General features: G+C 35.5%; 2 protein-coding genes across 6 annotated transcripts in view; one reads left to right on the top strand and one right to left on the bottom strand.

Moving 5' to 3' along the window:
• The window catches only part of nudt18 (nudix (nucleoside diphosphate linked moiety X)-type motif 18), a 3,731-nt gene extending 2,604 nt beyond the window's left edge, over window positions 1-1,127 (bottom strand). The window contains exons 1-2 of one of the 3 annotated variants that reach the window (XM_016490212.1): window positions 1,047-1,127; window positions 392-569 (exon numbers count right to left, since the gene is read on the bottom strand). In XM_016490212.1, coding sequence (XP_016345698.1) covers window positions 392-569; window positions 1,047-1,063 — 195 coding nt within the window. In that variant the 5' untranslated portion in view covers window positions 1,064-1,127. Of the gene's footprint in view, window positions 1-391; window positions 673-1,046 lie in introns of those variants that run through there. The other 2 variants (XM_016490213.1, XM_016490211.1) reach the window with 2 other exon arrangements.
• A 368-nt stretch (window positions 1,128-1,495) lies between these two features.
• LOC107691559 (disintegrin and metalloproteinase domain-containing protein 9-like) overlaps window positions 1,496-15,454 on the top strand; it is a 38,101-nt gene continuing 24,142 nt past the window's right edge. For 2 of the 3 annotated variants that reach the window (XM_016490210.1, XM_016490208.1), the window contains exons 1-3: window positions 1,498-1,975; window positions 5,769-5,866; window positions 9,640-9,698. In XM_016490210.1, the coding sequence (XP_016345696.1) occupies window positions 1,894-1,975; window positions 5,769-5,866; window positions 9,640-9,698 (239 nt within the window). In that variant the 5' untranslated portion in view covers window positions 1,498-1,893. Of the gene's footprint in view, window positions 1,976-5,768; window positions 5,867-9,639; window positions 9,699-15,454 lie in introns of all 3 variants that reach the window. The other variant, XM_016490209.1, reaches the window with a different exon arrangement.

The following is a 15,454-nucleotide window of genomic DNA, read 5'->3' as shown; positions in this document are numbered from 1 at the left end:
GTTTTTTCTTTTTTTTTTTTTTTTTTTTGGGTATACACTTATGTTCATATTTTCAAATCTATCCTGGAAATCCAAAAAAAAGACAGATCTTTCAATATCGGGATCATGTCAAAGATGACCAAGAGATTTTCTGTTGAATAAAATGTCCTGAATGTTTGGAGAGCTATTTTAATTTAAACTGGCTTTTGTGAAGTGTAAGATAAAGCCTCTTTAATGTTATGCCTTGCTACCAAACTATTTTCTGCCAGTGAAAAGAGAGAACTGTCATGCTCCCAGTCAAATTCTACAGCTCATTAGTGGAACTCATTAAGATACATTTAGCTGAGGGCTGTCTGTAATAAACCGACACTGGACAGACTCTAAAAGACAAAGACAATGTCACCATCTTTACCTTTGAGTTGAAGATAACTGCGCCGACAATGTAACACACGCTTTTCCTCAGTGTGACAGGCTTCACTTGCTCAGGAACTGAATCAAACTCTCTCACCTCCAGTCCCTCACCCTTCAAAATCTTCTCTAGGTTGTCCTCCAATATTTCCGCCGTTGAGTCCATGCTGGAGCTGCCTTGACTCCACACAACATAATGAATACGATTATCAAATAGTGGCTGTTTCAGATACAGTGACTGCAGAGACAGCATGTTTAGACACTTAAGAACCAAAGCCTGGTGCCATTGAAGAACCTTTTAAAGTCCCACAAAACAATGTTCTTTTTTTATTTCTTTATTAATCTAAGTAAAGAAATCACAAACAAATACACTGATCTGCAGAACATCTGCTGTTGGATTCCATAACTGGGATTATAAACATATTTGGAATTATAAGCTTACAAAACACGTCCATGATAACAAACTGGCTTGACCATGCTATCATAATTATCCATGAAGAAATGAAAGTAACCTGGTGTTTACACGGAAATGTTAGCGAAGCAGCATAAACATACCGTGAAACAAGTAAAGTCATCCAAGATAGTTAAGCACTGCTATTAAAATCTAATTCATACATGTCCAATCTTTAAACAACAACAACAACTACATGTATACTAACCTAACACCTCCCGTCATGAAAGAGAAGATAAATATACTGAAAGCAAAGCATAGATGTGACTCAAAGCCTCAGTTGCTGGAACTCTCGCGATAACACGTGACACTCATTTGAGGGGCCGAGTCAAACTACATTTTACTTGTAGTTTCGTTTAGTTCTTTAATAGTTCACACTCGTTTTTTCTTTGCTTCCTTGGTGACAATTAATAGATTACCTTGACTTAACTGTAATTAAACAATAGTTGTTTCAAACGGGGAAAACGTCGCAGTTACGTTTGATTAGTACAAGAGTTAAATGGATGTGTAGTTTTTAGACTATCCCTAACTAAAAAGCAACAAAAACTGACTAGTGTACTACTTTAAAAGGCGATTTTTGCTTTTCCTTCACTTAGTACCTACTTTTGCTAGTGGGCGCAAGTAATGAAAGAGCACACGTGAATGAGTGTTCTGGTGGTTTGTATCGTCACAGCAGGCCGAAGTAAAGGGTTAAAAGGCAAACTGTCTGGTGGCGCATGCTCGGTTTCGCTCTCTACTAACAGACGGGGCTCATTGGCGATGCGAGTCCGAGCGAATCGCCTAATCCAAAGATTTCTAACACAGAACTGAAACAGCACCATTTTCTGCCATACAAACACATCCAGCTAACTCCATAACAAACTTGTTACACGAGGATAAAGTGTAACAAAATGACCAGGTAGCTGAAACTGTGCGGAATATTTAATTTTCTCCACGGGAACGTTATGTGGAGAGGGCTTATTGCCTTTGATTGGAGGACAACGCCTGGATAAGGAAGAGAGGACAACATTTGACGTTACTTTGGGACAGCAGTTTGTTAGGGACACTTTACAGACATGGTGAATGCAGTTTGCTGTCGTCTCGCTAAAGGCGCCTTTATGTGGCTGATGCTCCACGCGCTCGTCGACTGCAGTGGAGGTGAGAGAACACACACCATTGCGAGTCACCTAATGTCCACAGCACTTCACAGTGCTGGCTCTTTGGTATAAGCCATTTTTGTTCACTTAAAATAACACTAACTTAGCATATAGGCACCACTATGGCAAGCTGTCTTAACGTGTTCCTTAAAACGAAATAGTAGCTATTATGTTACTAGCACGTTTTAAGTAGTAGCAAGTAATACTTTTTTTTTTTAGTTTCATTACTAACTATTCATTTGTTCCTATTACTAGTTTCTACTCATTTAGTCAATATTATCTGAGTTTTTAATATGCATTCATAACAAATTATGTTAGCCACTGAATTCTATTATTTGTAGAATCTGTGGTCAGCTGTTCACTTCCAACTGGTATTGTTTCAGATGTTACTGGTAGCTGTTTTAGATTTACTGTCAACTATTTATTTTTCTACTAGTATCAGTTTCAGTTTACTACACTTGTTGTGTGTTCCAGTTTTAGCTAGTAGCATTTTTTTATTTATTTTACTAGCACGATTTTTTTTGCTGTTGTTGTTGTTTAACTGTAAAGTAATAATTCTGAGTTGCTAATACATATAGCCGCATATGATTTTGGTGATGTGATGCAGAAAACATGGACAGAATCCAGTTATAAAAATGGAATTTACAGTATAGTGTGGAATATCACTGAATTAGGCAAATTTTGAATGAATAACTCAAAAGTAGGGCTGTACTCATCATCAATTGCATATGGACTAGTGTTTATGAATATTAAAGTGCAAAAAGACTGCTATTGAAACTTTAATTTCATGTACTCAGGTTCGCTTCACAAGCATTTCAGCATTTCATTTGATAAAAAGTTTTCGTCATATCGTGCACACACACAAACGCAAAGATCTTCACAACAACCTGTCAAAATTTAACATTTAAGAAATTGTGACAGAAATGTGATTTTGATAATAAATTTGTATTAAATGAAAAAGAAAAAAAAAAAGAAAAAAAAAAAAAGTACATAATACATATAATAATGCATTATTCTTGTTGTATCTCAAATACTGGTAAAACTGGAATAAATACCACTAACTATTGGGGCAGTTATTAACAACTAATTACTGGTGTGTGTAATGAATAGTTACTGGCACAATCACAATCACAATAGTTAATTGCCAAAACAGTTAATGGCAAGAGTTAATGCAGCGTTAGCAACAAATGCAGATCCACAGAAGTTGATGACAAAAAATGTGCAGTTAGTGACTAGTAACCATACAACAGTATATTAAAAAATTACTATTATGTGATGAATATATTCTTGTAACTACTTTAATGGATACTCTTTACTTTTGTAATAAATATTAGTATCAGTTGTATACTTTCGTTAAATGAAAAACATGCTAGTCACTGTTGTATTATTTGTGATTAAAAAGTTTGCACTAGTAACATAAAAATAAGTGCCATTCAGTTTCAAAGAATGTTAAAAAAGCTTGCCATAGACCTTATGCTCGTTATTTGTTTACATTTACATTTGTTTTAGGTGTAGTGAAATCACTCGCTTTCCAAAAAACATGCACGTTACAAAATTGGTGTTTCTCTGTAGTTTCACTTATAGAGAGATTTTATTTTGATAGGAAACAATATCATGTCTGGTCGTCATATACCTTCATCTCTGCCTCGTCTGGCTGTGTGAAGGTTTAAGAAGCTTAAGCAGTTCAATAACAGCGTATTTGGGCTAATTCCGAATTTATGGGCGTCTCCTCGCCCTTGAGTCTTACAGGCTCTTACTTTAAGATCAGTATGAAATGCATGCAAGTCATTTCTGCCACTCTTAAGAGCTAATTTGTGGAATCCAGTAGAAGAACATCTCTCTGATTATTTAACTGCATTTAAGTCTTCCATAATTTGAATTAGGACAAGGACATTGTCTTGGTTAAGTGAACTCTCTAAACTGTCAAACCTTTTAAACTGTCAAAAAACGTGTCTCTTAATGTAAAAATAAGGGTAACACTCTACAAATTGTTAACATTAGTTAATGCTTTAGATAACGAGCAATATATTTTTTACAGAATTGATTAACCTTTGTTAATGTTGCTTAATAATGCCAGTTCACCATTAACAAATGTTACAGAAACAACTTTTGATTAATGTATTAGTAAATGTAGAAATTAACATTAGCTAAGATAAATAAATAACGTAGAAGTAAAAAAAAATGAATTAAATTAATGCTCATAGTTCATGTTAACTAATGTAGTTAATAACAAATGAAAACATTTAGTAAAGGGTTACCAAAACAAGTCTTGAGTGACACTTAGCTAGTACAGCAGGAAAATGTAGTAAAAAAATAAAAAAATGGTAACGCTTTATTTTAAGGACCAGTTCTCACTATTAACTAGTTACTTATTAGCATGCATATTACTAGCATATTGGCTGTTTATTAGTACTTATTACTAGGCACATATTAATGCCTCGTTCTGCATGACCATATTCTAGATGCATTAAAAACGACCCAATACCTAAACTTAACAACTAACTATTAATAAGCAGCAAATTAGGAGTTTATTGAAGGAAAACTCTTAGTTAATAGTGAATATGTGTTCCCTATTCTAAAGTGTTACCTACCAACCAACCAACCAACAAATAAATAGATAAATATTAAAATGATTATTCATAGCAACATGTGTGTTTAAAAATATGTCTATATTCATTAAATGTTAATTTTTTTCTAAACAAACAAACAAACAAAAAAGATTTAAAAAATCATAGCCCGCAATTGTTACCATAAAGAGGTATTTCTACCTGATTTAACCCATAAAAACATTTTTTAGTATATACTAATATATTTAGGTTGATTCAGTGATGTTAAATAATATTTTAGACTCAAATAAAACCAGTTAATTTATACCTTTTTTAGTTTATTAATATGTGTGTGTTAATGTACTGTAGTAGCTAATAACTGCCAATTATACACCTATAATAAATGTAAATTCATGACAGATATAAATATAATATAATATTCTCAAAAATTCAGCACATTATTTTGTAAGTTTCCATGGCACACATACATGATAAATGAAGATGTGGTGACAGCGCAGCACTGGTCTGATGGAGCATGTGACAGTTCTGTCAACACTGGCTAACATTAAGCTCTGTGTAATACTTTGTAATATTTACTGTGTCTCCTAAATGACTGCTTACTTACATACACACACTTATTTTAGTATTTATGGTATAGAAAGGGAGAGGCTCCTACACTAGCGCTAACGCACATGCTATTAGAGAAACTGAGGGTGTGTTTTGATCTGAGAATGATGTGAATGTTTGAAGGACATCAAGATAAATCTGAGAATTTTGTGTGAATGTTCAGTAAAAAGACCAAGCAAGTAAGCATTATGAATTGTTCTGTCTTGTCTGCCCTTCATTCTTTTTCGGGAAAACAGCACAGGAATCTCATCTAACTTGTTGTGTGATGACTCAGGAGCGGGTGGGATGCCTTTCCTTCCTGAGGTCTTTCTCTCTCTCCATGTCATGATACCTGTGGCAGCACAGCACTATTTCCACCTACAGGAAACTCTTGGCACTTGATTGACAACAAGTCAATTGCACTCAATCTAATTACCCGTGATGATCACAATAGCAGTGATATGTAAACATGTTTTGTTGCAGTGGGAGGAATAATAGAGGGAAATAGATGGAGAAATGAATGACATTGCCTGTAGATCCAGTGCAAGATGTTGAAGTCTCACTGTTTTCCTGCATAGCATGTATAATTGATTGTGTGTGTATTGGTAGACAGTGTTGTGACGGGACGGTCTCTGTTCATAGGCTCAGTAAGCCAGCAGACGTCTCAGCTCTCCTCGTATGAGGTGACGGTACCGAGACGCATCAGCAGACAGAGGAGAAACCAGGACAGTGCAGATAAGGTAAACAAACTCCCTCTCTCACACACATTTGCTTTTTAATCACACGCGTTCAGCATTTGGAAAATCAATTACATTAATGTAAAAACAAGTTAAATCAAGAAACTAGACCTTTCTGAGCAGAAGTTTGGGTTTTTAGAAGTAGAGAAAGTATTTGATTATTGGCTCACTGAAATGACTTTCATTTTATTGTTTAGTTCTATCAAATTATTGAAAAATAGATTAAAAATTCAATTCTTACATAAAATACTTCAACGCTCATCTTCCATCATCAACATGTTTATGATCTCTGAATTAAAAATATATTTATTAATTGATTTTTGGCTGCATAAAGCCAAGAATGTCAAAGTGGTACAAATGTCGCAATGTAAAAAAAAAAAAAAATCCTTATTAGAAAGATGAAATTCTTGGAAAGAACACCTTTATCTTTAGCATAATCTTGTATTATTATTTTTAGAGAAAAACTGTGAAGTAAATATTTAAAAAAACGTTTGTCTTTCAAATCAATGTCATGTGGTACGACCAAATTGACAAAAAAGATCAAGATGCCAAGATCAATAAGTCTCTTAAAATATCAGATAATTTCATGACGAGGTTAGTTCAATATGTAAAATTTCTTGTGGGTTGACTCACCAAAACCATTATATTCATTATATTAATTGTTTTATTAATTAACAAATATTTTACCTTTTACCTTTTAAATAATTATTAAGATTCAAAGTGTAAGGAAAGTATGTTCACGTTACATTATTTGAGACAAATTCACTCTTCTTGAAAACATATAAAGGAATATGGTGAAGATGTTTTTTAAAACCAACATTATTTCAAAGAAAACATTTCTAAGAACTTGGCGCATGCATTTCAAATGAGATTTCTAAAAGAAGTGACCTTTTCTTCATCTTAAACACACTTATTTTTCATTTACCCAATTATATTTTTTCTTTAAGATAACTGTGTAAATACAGTATGCTGTAAGGAAGGTGCAGTTGTAATACAACTCTTTTACATGTAATACTCCAGTAAAAGATAACTAAAGAGAGCTGTGTTCCAAACTGCAGAAATACATCAAAAAATAGTCAAATACATTTTTAATGGTATCTTTTCATGAGCTCCCACTCACTAGCCATTAGCTCTGTGGATCTTTAGCATGTCCCTCTCATTCTCTCTGTGTCCTCTTTTGTGTTAATTGTGACCTATCAGTGATTTTGTATATGCTCATATCTACACCAGCGGTGTTTCAAAGATAATGCCACAGGAACCATCTGGCCGGCACACATGCGCAGCAGCGTGGGCGTAGTTATTAAAAGTCTGCTTCTGCCAGGACCTCGCTGAGAGACGCATGGCACAAACAAACACACAATGCTCCTCTCACCTCTGTGTCATTGAGAAACCGTGGGCTGCTTAGAGTTTGCTCTGACAGAGTGCTTGAGAAAACCCAGTTTTGCTGGCATAGCCTTGAAACCCTTAACTCCGTTTATAAAGAAGCAACATTCACGCAGAAGTTTCGTTGATTAAAAAAAATGAATCAACATTATTCATTTGATGACATTTTTCATGAAAGACATTTGTTTGTAACAGAACATTTAAAAAGGCCATTTGCTACACTTTTGTTACTTTATCTTGAATTCCCCTTATGTTATTAAGTTATTATTATTAAGTTATATAAGTCATTGTTTTCTTTTTTATTATTATTCTGTGAAACACAAAAGGACATCTTAGGCAGAATGTCCAACCAGTTACCCAGAAATAACTAAAAAGGAGGGAAAGAAAAGCACAAAAAAAGTTGTTTCTGAGTAAGTCATACGATAGCTTCATGCAAACTAGTCTCGTGTAGCCAGACCTTCAGACTGATGGCTGAAGGTCTGGAATTCATGGCAGCTTTCATTGGCCAAAGCCCGCCCATGAGGCCGTTTGACCGACATGTCAAACAACCAATCACAGTTCGTTTCGTTTCAGCGTCACGTTTCAGGGCGTGGAAATGTCGCCACAATAACAGACCGGTGTGTAAAACTCTCGGACGTATTTTAAAGATTCTGTGCCGTGAACTTTAAATATTTCACATACTTTTGAAAATCCAGCGACAGCGTTTAGTTAATCCTGATAAGCGCTTGTCGTCACAGTTGTAAAAATGACGGCTTTCTTCTTTCGTGAGGGGGTTTGGCGTCACCGCATCTTTGTTTCCAGGCGGAACGTTAAAGAACGTGACACCCACGTCTCTCAGAAATCCTGTAGAATTCAACCAATCTGATGACGACTTCAAAACTCCTGAAGTGTTTCCACTTTGTGTGCCGTATGCATCAGACGTTTAGCCAACGTTCTGTGGGCGTGACGTCTGAGGCTGAGACTACATGCAAACAGACAAATTTAAGTTTTTATTCACTCTATAATGCTTTTTAACTTTGATTTATTGGTATTTTGAATTAGCTGTTATTTTTATATTTTCTGTTATTTTCTTGTTAGCAATTTTGCTATATGCTTTTGCCATTTTTAGTTGTTATTTAGTTTTATTTATTATTATATATTAGTTTAGTTTTTTTCATAAAGTGACTTGTAACTCTTGTATTTCAAAAGAGTAAGGAGAATCCTGTTTTCTCACAATATCCCATTGCATAATCTTCTTTAGTTTAAGGAGAGACAAAGAGCAAGAGGAAGAGTTGTGTTTGTCAGAACGCTGCAGTAAATGTCAGATATGTGCGTGTGTTTGGGCAGGTGCAAAAATGAGTTCAAAGGAAAATCTATGTCACACCCACACACTATAGCCACCACTTCCTGAAAGCAATCAATCTTACCACACCGTTTCCCTGAATTTATTTTAACCCAAGTTAATTAAATACACTAAACATGAACATTAGTTTTTTTCTGTATTACTCAATTTTCTTGAGTTAGGTGTACGATTTGACTTTTCTCATATTGAATTATTTAAGTTAATTCAACTTAACTAAGCTTATCTGAGTCCATATTTCATAGGCAAAAAAATCTTGTCAGGAACAAAAATCATTTAAATAACAATTAAAGACTCTTTAAGGATCTCAGTTCAGTCCCCAAATACTTATTAATCATCATTTTAATTCTTTACCAAACTATCCTTCAAATCACTAGGTTTTACCCAGCACTTTTACATATTGTACGTGTGGTCTTCTGTGTTTATTTTGTTTTTAAGCTAGTATATAAGTCACATTCAGATCAGGTTTTGCCGTACAGGCACCCTTAGTTTGCAATGATCTTATGTGCGGGTTTACTGTTATGTAACTTTTCACGTCTCAAATTTGGCATTGCACCAACAGTATTCAAATGTTGCTGCATTTGAAGAAATGTTTTCCTAACTGTACAGTAAAAGGCAGTGAAGTCCTAGTTCAGTCCAGCATGTCTGTTGTCGTCTCTCTCTGATCTGATTCATTTCACGCATGTGTATTTTTACCTAGAATTTATCAAGGGGTTTATTGGTTTATTAGTGCAGTGCTTTCTTAGAAATACAGACTAAACGAAACTTACCTTTATGTTTGGTTTCATCACAAACGTACTAAGTTTGAAATGAGTCAGCTTTGATGGAAAAGAGACCACATACTTTAGAAAGGAAAGCAGGGGTGGATGTGTTATGCTTTATTAGTGAATTAGGTCAGTACTATGCTTACAAAAATGCCCTTTACTTATTAGATTTGTTCATAAAAAAGAAGAAGAAGAAGAAAAAAGAATTTTGACTCCCTTTATATCCTCTTTGTGCTGCTTGTTTTCTTAACCTGTAAAAGAAACGGTTTCTCATTTTTCGTTTTTTTAAGGTGTCATACATAATCCAAGCTCAAGGAAAAGAACATGTCGTCATCCTGGAGAGAAATGAGTAAGTATTTTCCTTCTGCTTCTCTCACTTTCTCCCCTAAAGTCAATTCATACACTTGGCCAAAAACTGTTTATGTTTGATCTGTACAGATGGGGTAAACCGAGAACAAATGTAGACTGTGTTTACAATGTTTAATCTGGTGGCCAGAATTGTGCTTTTCACAATAGAAATTATGAAGCCAAAGTTCTACATTGAGCTAACGCAGTGCTTCCCAACAGTGATCCTGGATGCACACCAACACTACAGATTTTGGATGTGTCCTTTATCTGACTCATCCACTCGAGCTCTTGGAGTCTCTACTGGTGGCCTGGTGTGTTTCATTAAAAAGTTTGAAAGTTGCACTTGTTGGTGTGCCTCCAGAAGCAGGGTTGGGAAACACTGGGTAACATAAGCCTAAGTTTAGTTTTTCACACTTGGAATGTAATTCACGATGCATTTAGCCGGAATCCAGGCTCTCTGAAGCATGGCTTGACAACTTGATGTACATCAGTAGAATTTATTTTCATGACAGATACTGATCATTGTTTGGTCCAGTAAGCCTTATGCTGAACTGACTCTTTATTGCTGTTTTATCAGCTTGTCACAATAATAAATAAATCATCATTAGACTACAACAATAAAACAAGTTTTTGTTATTATTAATTCTATTTATTTCAGATTAGAATTTTTTTTCATCTCTTAAATGTAATTTTATACTCTTTCCTTACTTTTGTTTGCCACTATTAAGCTTAAAATGCTACATAGTTCTCACTTAATTGTTATGTAAAAAAAAATCAGTATAAAACTGTGAACTTGACTAAGCATGGACTTGACTTTGAAAGAAATTAATACTTTTATTTAGCAAGGATGCATTGAATTGCTAATTGAAGTAACAGAAAATACATTTAAATTTCTATTTCAAATAAATGCTGCTCTTTTGAACTTTCTATTTAACAAATAATCCTGAAAAAATATTATACTAGGAAAATAACACAACTGTTTTCAACATTGATAATAATCAGAAATGTTTTTTGAGCACCAAATCAGCACATTAGAATAATTTCTGAAGGATTGTGTGACACTGAAGACTGCAGTAATGATGCTGAAAATTCAGCTTTGATCACAGAAATAAATTACATTTTAAAATATATTCACATAGAAAACAGTTATTTTAAATTGTAATAATATTTCACATGGCAGTGCACATATGTAACTGTACCTGTGAACTGTGTGGATGTTGGTGAATAACCGATTATTGCTTTATTTCTGTTCATAACCAAAGTGTGAAACAGTGTTTAACCAGCTTAAAAGTGGCTGTAACAGGGTGAAATGTTTCCTAATTTCTAATATCTATACCTCCATCCTTAGGTTAAAGTTAATGCTTGGCATTGATGAAGCTTCATTTTCCTTGTGTCATCCTTTTCTAAAAGAAACTAAAGGTCTTAGACTTTGTACTTGTTCACTGTTGTATTGCACAGTATTCCTTACACCAAAGCTGCAAAAGCTCTCAGAATGCAAAAAATGTCTGCTCTTTATTTTGAAATATTGCGACATGTAGGCGGACCTTGTTGAATGACCACTACCTCATTGCCAAACAGATAAAGTCCCTTGATAATATCAGATTTGTCATGCAGCTGAACAAAGCTGAGGGGTGGACGTTTGACTTCTCCTTTTTGAGAATGTTATCTCACATAATGCGTCTCATGCAAACCCGCCAATACTCCCCTAACGCATATCCTGAACATTCTGTGCTCTTCACTCTAATATTTAGCTACTCAAGCAGCAAAAACATTCTTTTTTTCTTTAGCTCGACAGTTTGTTGCTTTTTTGAAGGGCCGGAGCTGGGAGATGTTTTGGAAATGTGCCTTCAGAGTAAAAAAAAAATGTTTCGCATCATTAACAAAGAAGAATTGCTTCACATTTTGATGTAGGATATAAATAACACACAGTGTATGACCACAAAGCTCATTGAGTTTGACAGTCAGTGCTAAATGTGTTGTGGCAGGTGTGTTAATTCTTTCAGAAAAGTTGACGATTTCCAGCTATGCTCACCATCTGTTGCAGAGGAGATGTGAAATAAAGGTCAGCTCATCAGCAGATATTACGTTTTTTTACACAGTTTGTGGCCTCCTCAGATCATGCAAGATCTTAAATAATCTTAGAACAAGCAGTAAACTTGAACCCCTGACCTTTGTGATATCCGTATGATTGCATCTTCATCTTTCTTGTCATTATTCGTAGGAAAAGATGAGGAAGCAGAAAAGAGGAACTTGAAATCATAATTTCTGAAGAAAAAAAGCCAGATAAACAAAATGTAAAGACAAAATAAAACTGTATTTGCAACACATTTAATTTCTGAAATGTGGAAATAATGTGCGATGGGATTTTGTTTATCCGCCTTTCTCGCCTCCGATACCGATTCCGATACCTAGGGTTCGGTATTGGCCGACATATACTATAAAATTAAAATACATTTATTTTAATTGTATAGCATATTTTTTAATAAGGCAACAACATATGATAGATATGATAGGACAAAACAAATACAGTGCAGCACGAACTGTTTTTATACAGTCTATGAGCACAAAGTGCTTACAATGTGCGCATCCGGTGTGCAGCCTGACGCCGTGTTGCTTCAAGCGCATCATTCTGCACACATGTGTGAACTTTAATGTAAGGACTTAAATATTCATATGTAGCTCACATTAAGCTATAGTATGGCTTCAGAAGTAACACAGAATAATTCGCACAATCGGAGGAAAAAAAAAAAATCTCTGATTTGGATCGGCCCTCTCTGACCGATACCCGATCCGAGAAAAATGGCACTATCGGAGCCGATACCCGATATGAATATCGGATCGGCGCATCCCAAATTAATACTAGTGTTGGGCGATATGGTCATTTTTCAAATCGTCATATCGCCAGTCCGTGTGATCACCAATAGACGATATTATCGTGCATGGGTGGGTGGAGGCAAGAGAGAGACTCCCTGTACTTGTCATAAGCTATTTCATAACTATTTGGTGTTTTAAACCGAGAGAGAGGGACCCTATGGAAGCACCACGAATCAAAATAATATACTTTCAAACATACTGAAAAACTAACATGTTAAATACAAAAATATTTAAAACAGCTAGTTCATATATATTCGGATACAACAGTCATACATCGCTATTAGGACCGCGTGTCCTGTGACAAGTTTGCCGCATCGGAGCACGGAAGTTATCAGTCAGGTCTGCAAAATCAGTCAATGGAGAAAATCAAAAGTAGATTTATTGTATAACAGTTTAACATTAAATATTGGACATAAACGAACATGTTAAATATAAAGTATTTAAAACGGGTAAGTTCATATATTTGGAGTAAATTTAAATTAAACAGATACATCAGTCATACAGCGCTTAGGACCGCGCGCCCCATGATGAGCCTGACGCACCACTACAGAAACAAGAATGAGATGCGTTCTAACATAACTGTGGCATGGGTCTGTGTTTGTGGTTGGAGACTCCTTCACCGGTTACATGCTCCTCATTTGCGCGCATGCGTGTGTGTGAAATACAGTGCTGAATGAAAAAGCGGGGCAATTTGATAATAATAGCCGAATTATAATGAGACGCCTATTAATAATAATAATAATCGTTATTATTATTAATACATTAATAGGAGAATGAGCCTAATATCGTCTTGTCTATCGACAAAGACATCTGCTATCGTCGATATCTCTGACTATTGTCGATACACGATACTATTGTCTATCGGCACAACCCTAATTAATACTGCTCATATTTGAAGTGTTTTTTTTTCCTCCAGAATTTCTGCATTCCTGCATCCGTTAAGGAAAAATATTTCTGCTCTTTTTTAATGTTGTTGTTATACACGTATATTTAATGTATTTTTTTAATTGTTTTTGATCAAAAGAGAAAAAAAAGAGTGCCCCAGTGGCCAAAGTTGGCACTACAGTTTTTTTTTCATGTATTAAATTGTAAATCATCTTTGAGAAATTGCCTATGACAAACATAGTAACAGAAACATAGTAAGACCAGGTACATTTATTATGTATTTCATGTTGGCTTTGCCATAATAATAATGGGGAAGTCGTGGCCTAATGGTTAGAGAGTCGGACTCGTAACCCAAGGTTGCGGGTTCGAGTCTCGTACCGGCAGGGATTGTAGGTGGGGGGAGTGAATGTACAGCGCTCTCTCCCACCTTCAATACCATGACTGAGGTGCCCTTGAGCAAGGCACCGAACCCCCAACTGCTCCCCGGGCGCTGCAGCATAAATGGCTGCCCACTGCTCCGGGTGTGTGTTCACGGTGTGTGTGTGTTCACTGCTGTGTGTGTGCACTTTGGATGGGATAAATGCAGAGCACTAATTCCGAGTATGGGTCACCATACTTGGCCACATGTCACGTCACGTCACGTCGTCGTCATAACATTTGCAGTGTTGTTATTGTTAACTAAGGCTAAAACTTTAAAAAAATAGTTTTTGTTAATTTATGTAGAGGTAAAATAAACCAAAATATAAATATGAGATGAAAATCTTACAAAACAGCACTGAAAAAAAGTTAAAACTAAAAGAAAAATAAATTAAAGACAAATAGAAATATAAAAAACAACAAAACTAGCTAAAACTAAATGACAACAAAATTACCAAAACTTAAACTAAAATGAAAATGAATGCCAAGTCAAAACATGAATAAATACTACTAGTATATAAATAAAACAAAAATATCACTGAATAATTGACAGAATTTCAGAATTACACAGAGCAATTTGCTCTCTTTTTAATTTGCAAGAAACTAGCACATCATTTTAGATCAGACATGAAATTATTCTTCCAGAATGTAATCATAAGTAAGAGTTTCTTCATTGCTCTTTTCTGTCTGTGGCTGCAGGACAACTCTGCAGTTCCCCACATCTGCCTTACAGCAAAAACAACACCCCACCTACCCTGCCCTCGATTTCTACCTCCATATACACAGAGGGAGAGATTACGAGAGAGAGAGTGTGTGCATGTTCAATGGGCCGCTAGCCACAGTGATACTCCAACACAACCAAACCCACAAGAGTCTCAGACAGACTGGATGTGGGGTGGTCAGATCTCTTCTTTACTTTCCTTTGCCTTCTGTACGCTCTCCTCTGCTCTCATTTTGTCGTTCTGAGGGGAATGCAGAATAAATTGCGTTCACTGATTGAGCATTGTTTATTTGCATATGCTGTCTGCATTGTTTTAGTATATGATTCACTGAAGGAATTATGCAAAACAGCATCGCTCTGCCATTGCAATCAAGGCACCTGAACACATCTCTTTTTATTAACATTTGTTTGCTACCTGCATTCTGTGGGCGCTAAAAGTACCAGGCATATAACGCAGAAGCACAAATGATAACCTGCCTAATTTACCAAAAACATGAGAGATGTTTGGGCTGAAACGAATATCACTTAATTTAAACACTCACACACATTGTAGGATGTTAGTGAATGTGATGCAGGTTTTTGCACTGAAATATTTTGCAGGATATTTTATGATAATCTTCTCTCTTTCTCAGAGCTACACGCACTACTTCACTCAGCACTTCCTCTCAGCTGTCTTTCCTGCTGCTGCTTGTGACTAAAGGTCACAGGGTCATGGTGGTGTTGCTCTCTAATGCCTTTGGTCAAGTTTTCCACATTCGCTCGTGCTCAGACCTGATTTTTTTTTATCTGTTCGGGTTTCCTGACACATGGTGTTTTACACGAACCTACTAAATATTTGTCTGATCTTTATAAGGCATTAT

This window comes from Sinocyclocheilus anshuiensis, unplaced genomic scaffold (assembly GCF_001515605.1).
Source record: "Sinocyclocheilus anshuiensis isolate Anshui unplaced genomic scaffold, SAMN03320099.WGS_v1.1 scaffold630, whole genome shotgun sequence".
Lineage (NCBI taxonomy): Eukaryota > Metazoa > Chordata > Actinopteri > Cypriniformes > Cyprinidae > Sinocyclocheilus > Sinocyclocheilus anshuiensis.
This window is presented reverse-complemented; position numbering and strand designations above follow the sequence as displayed.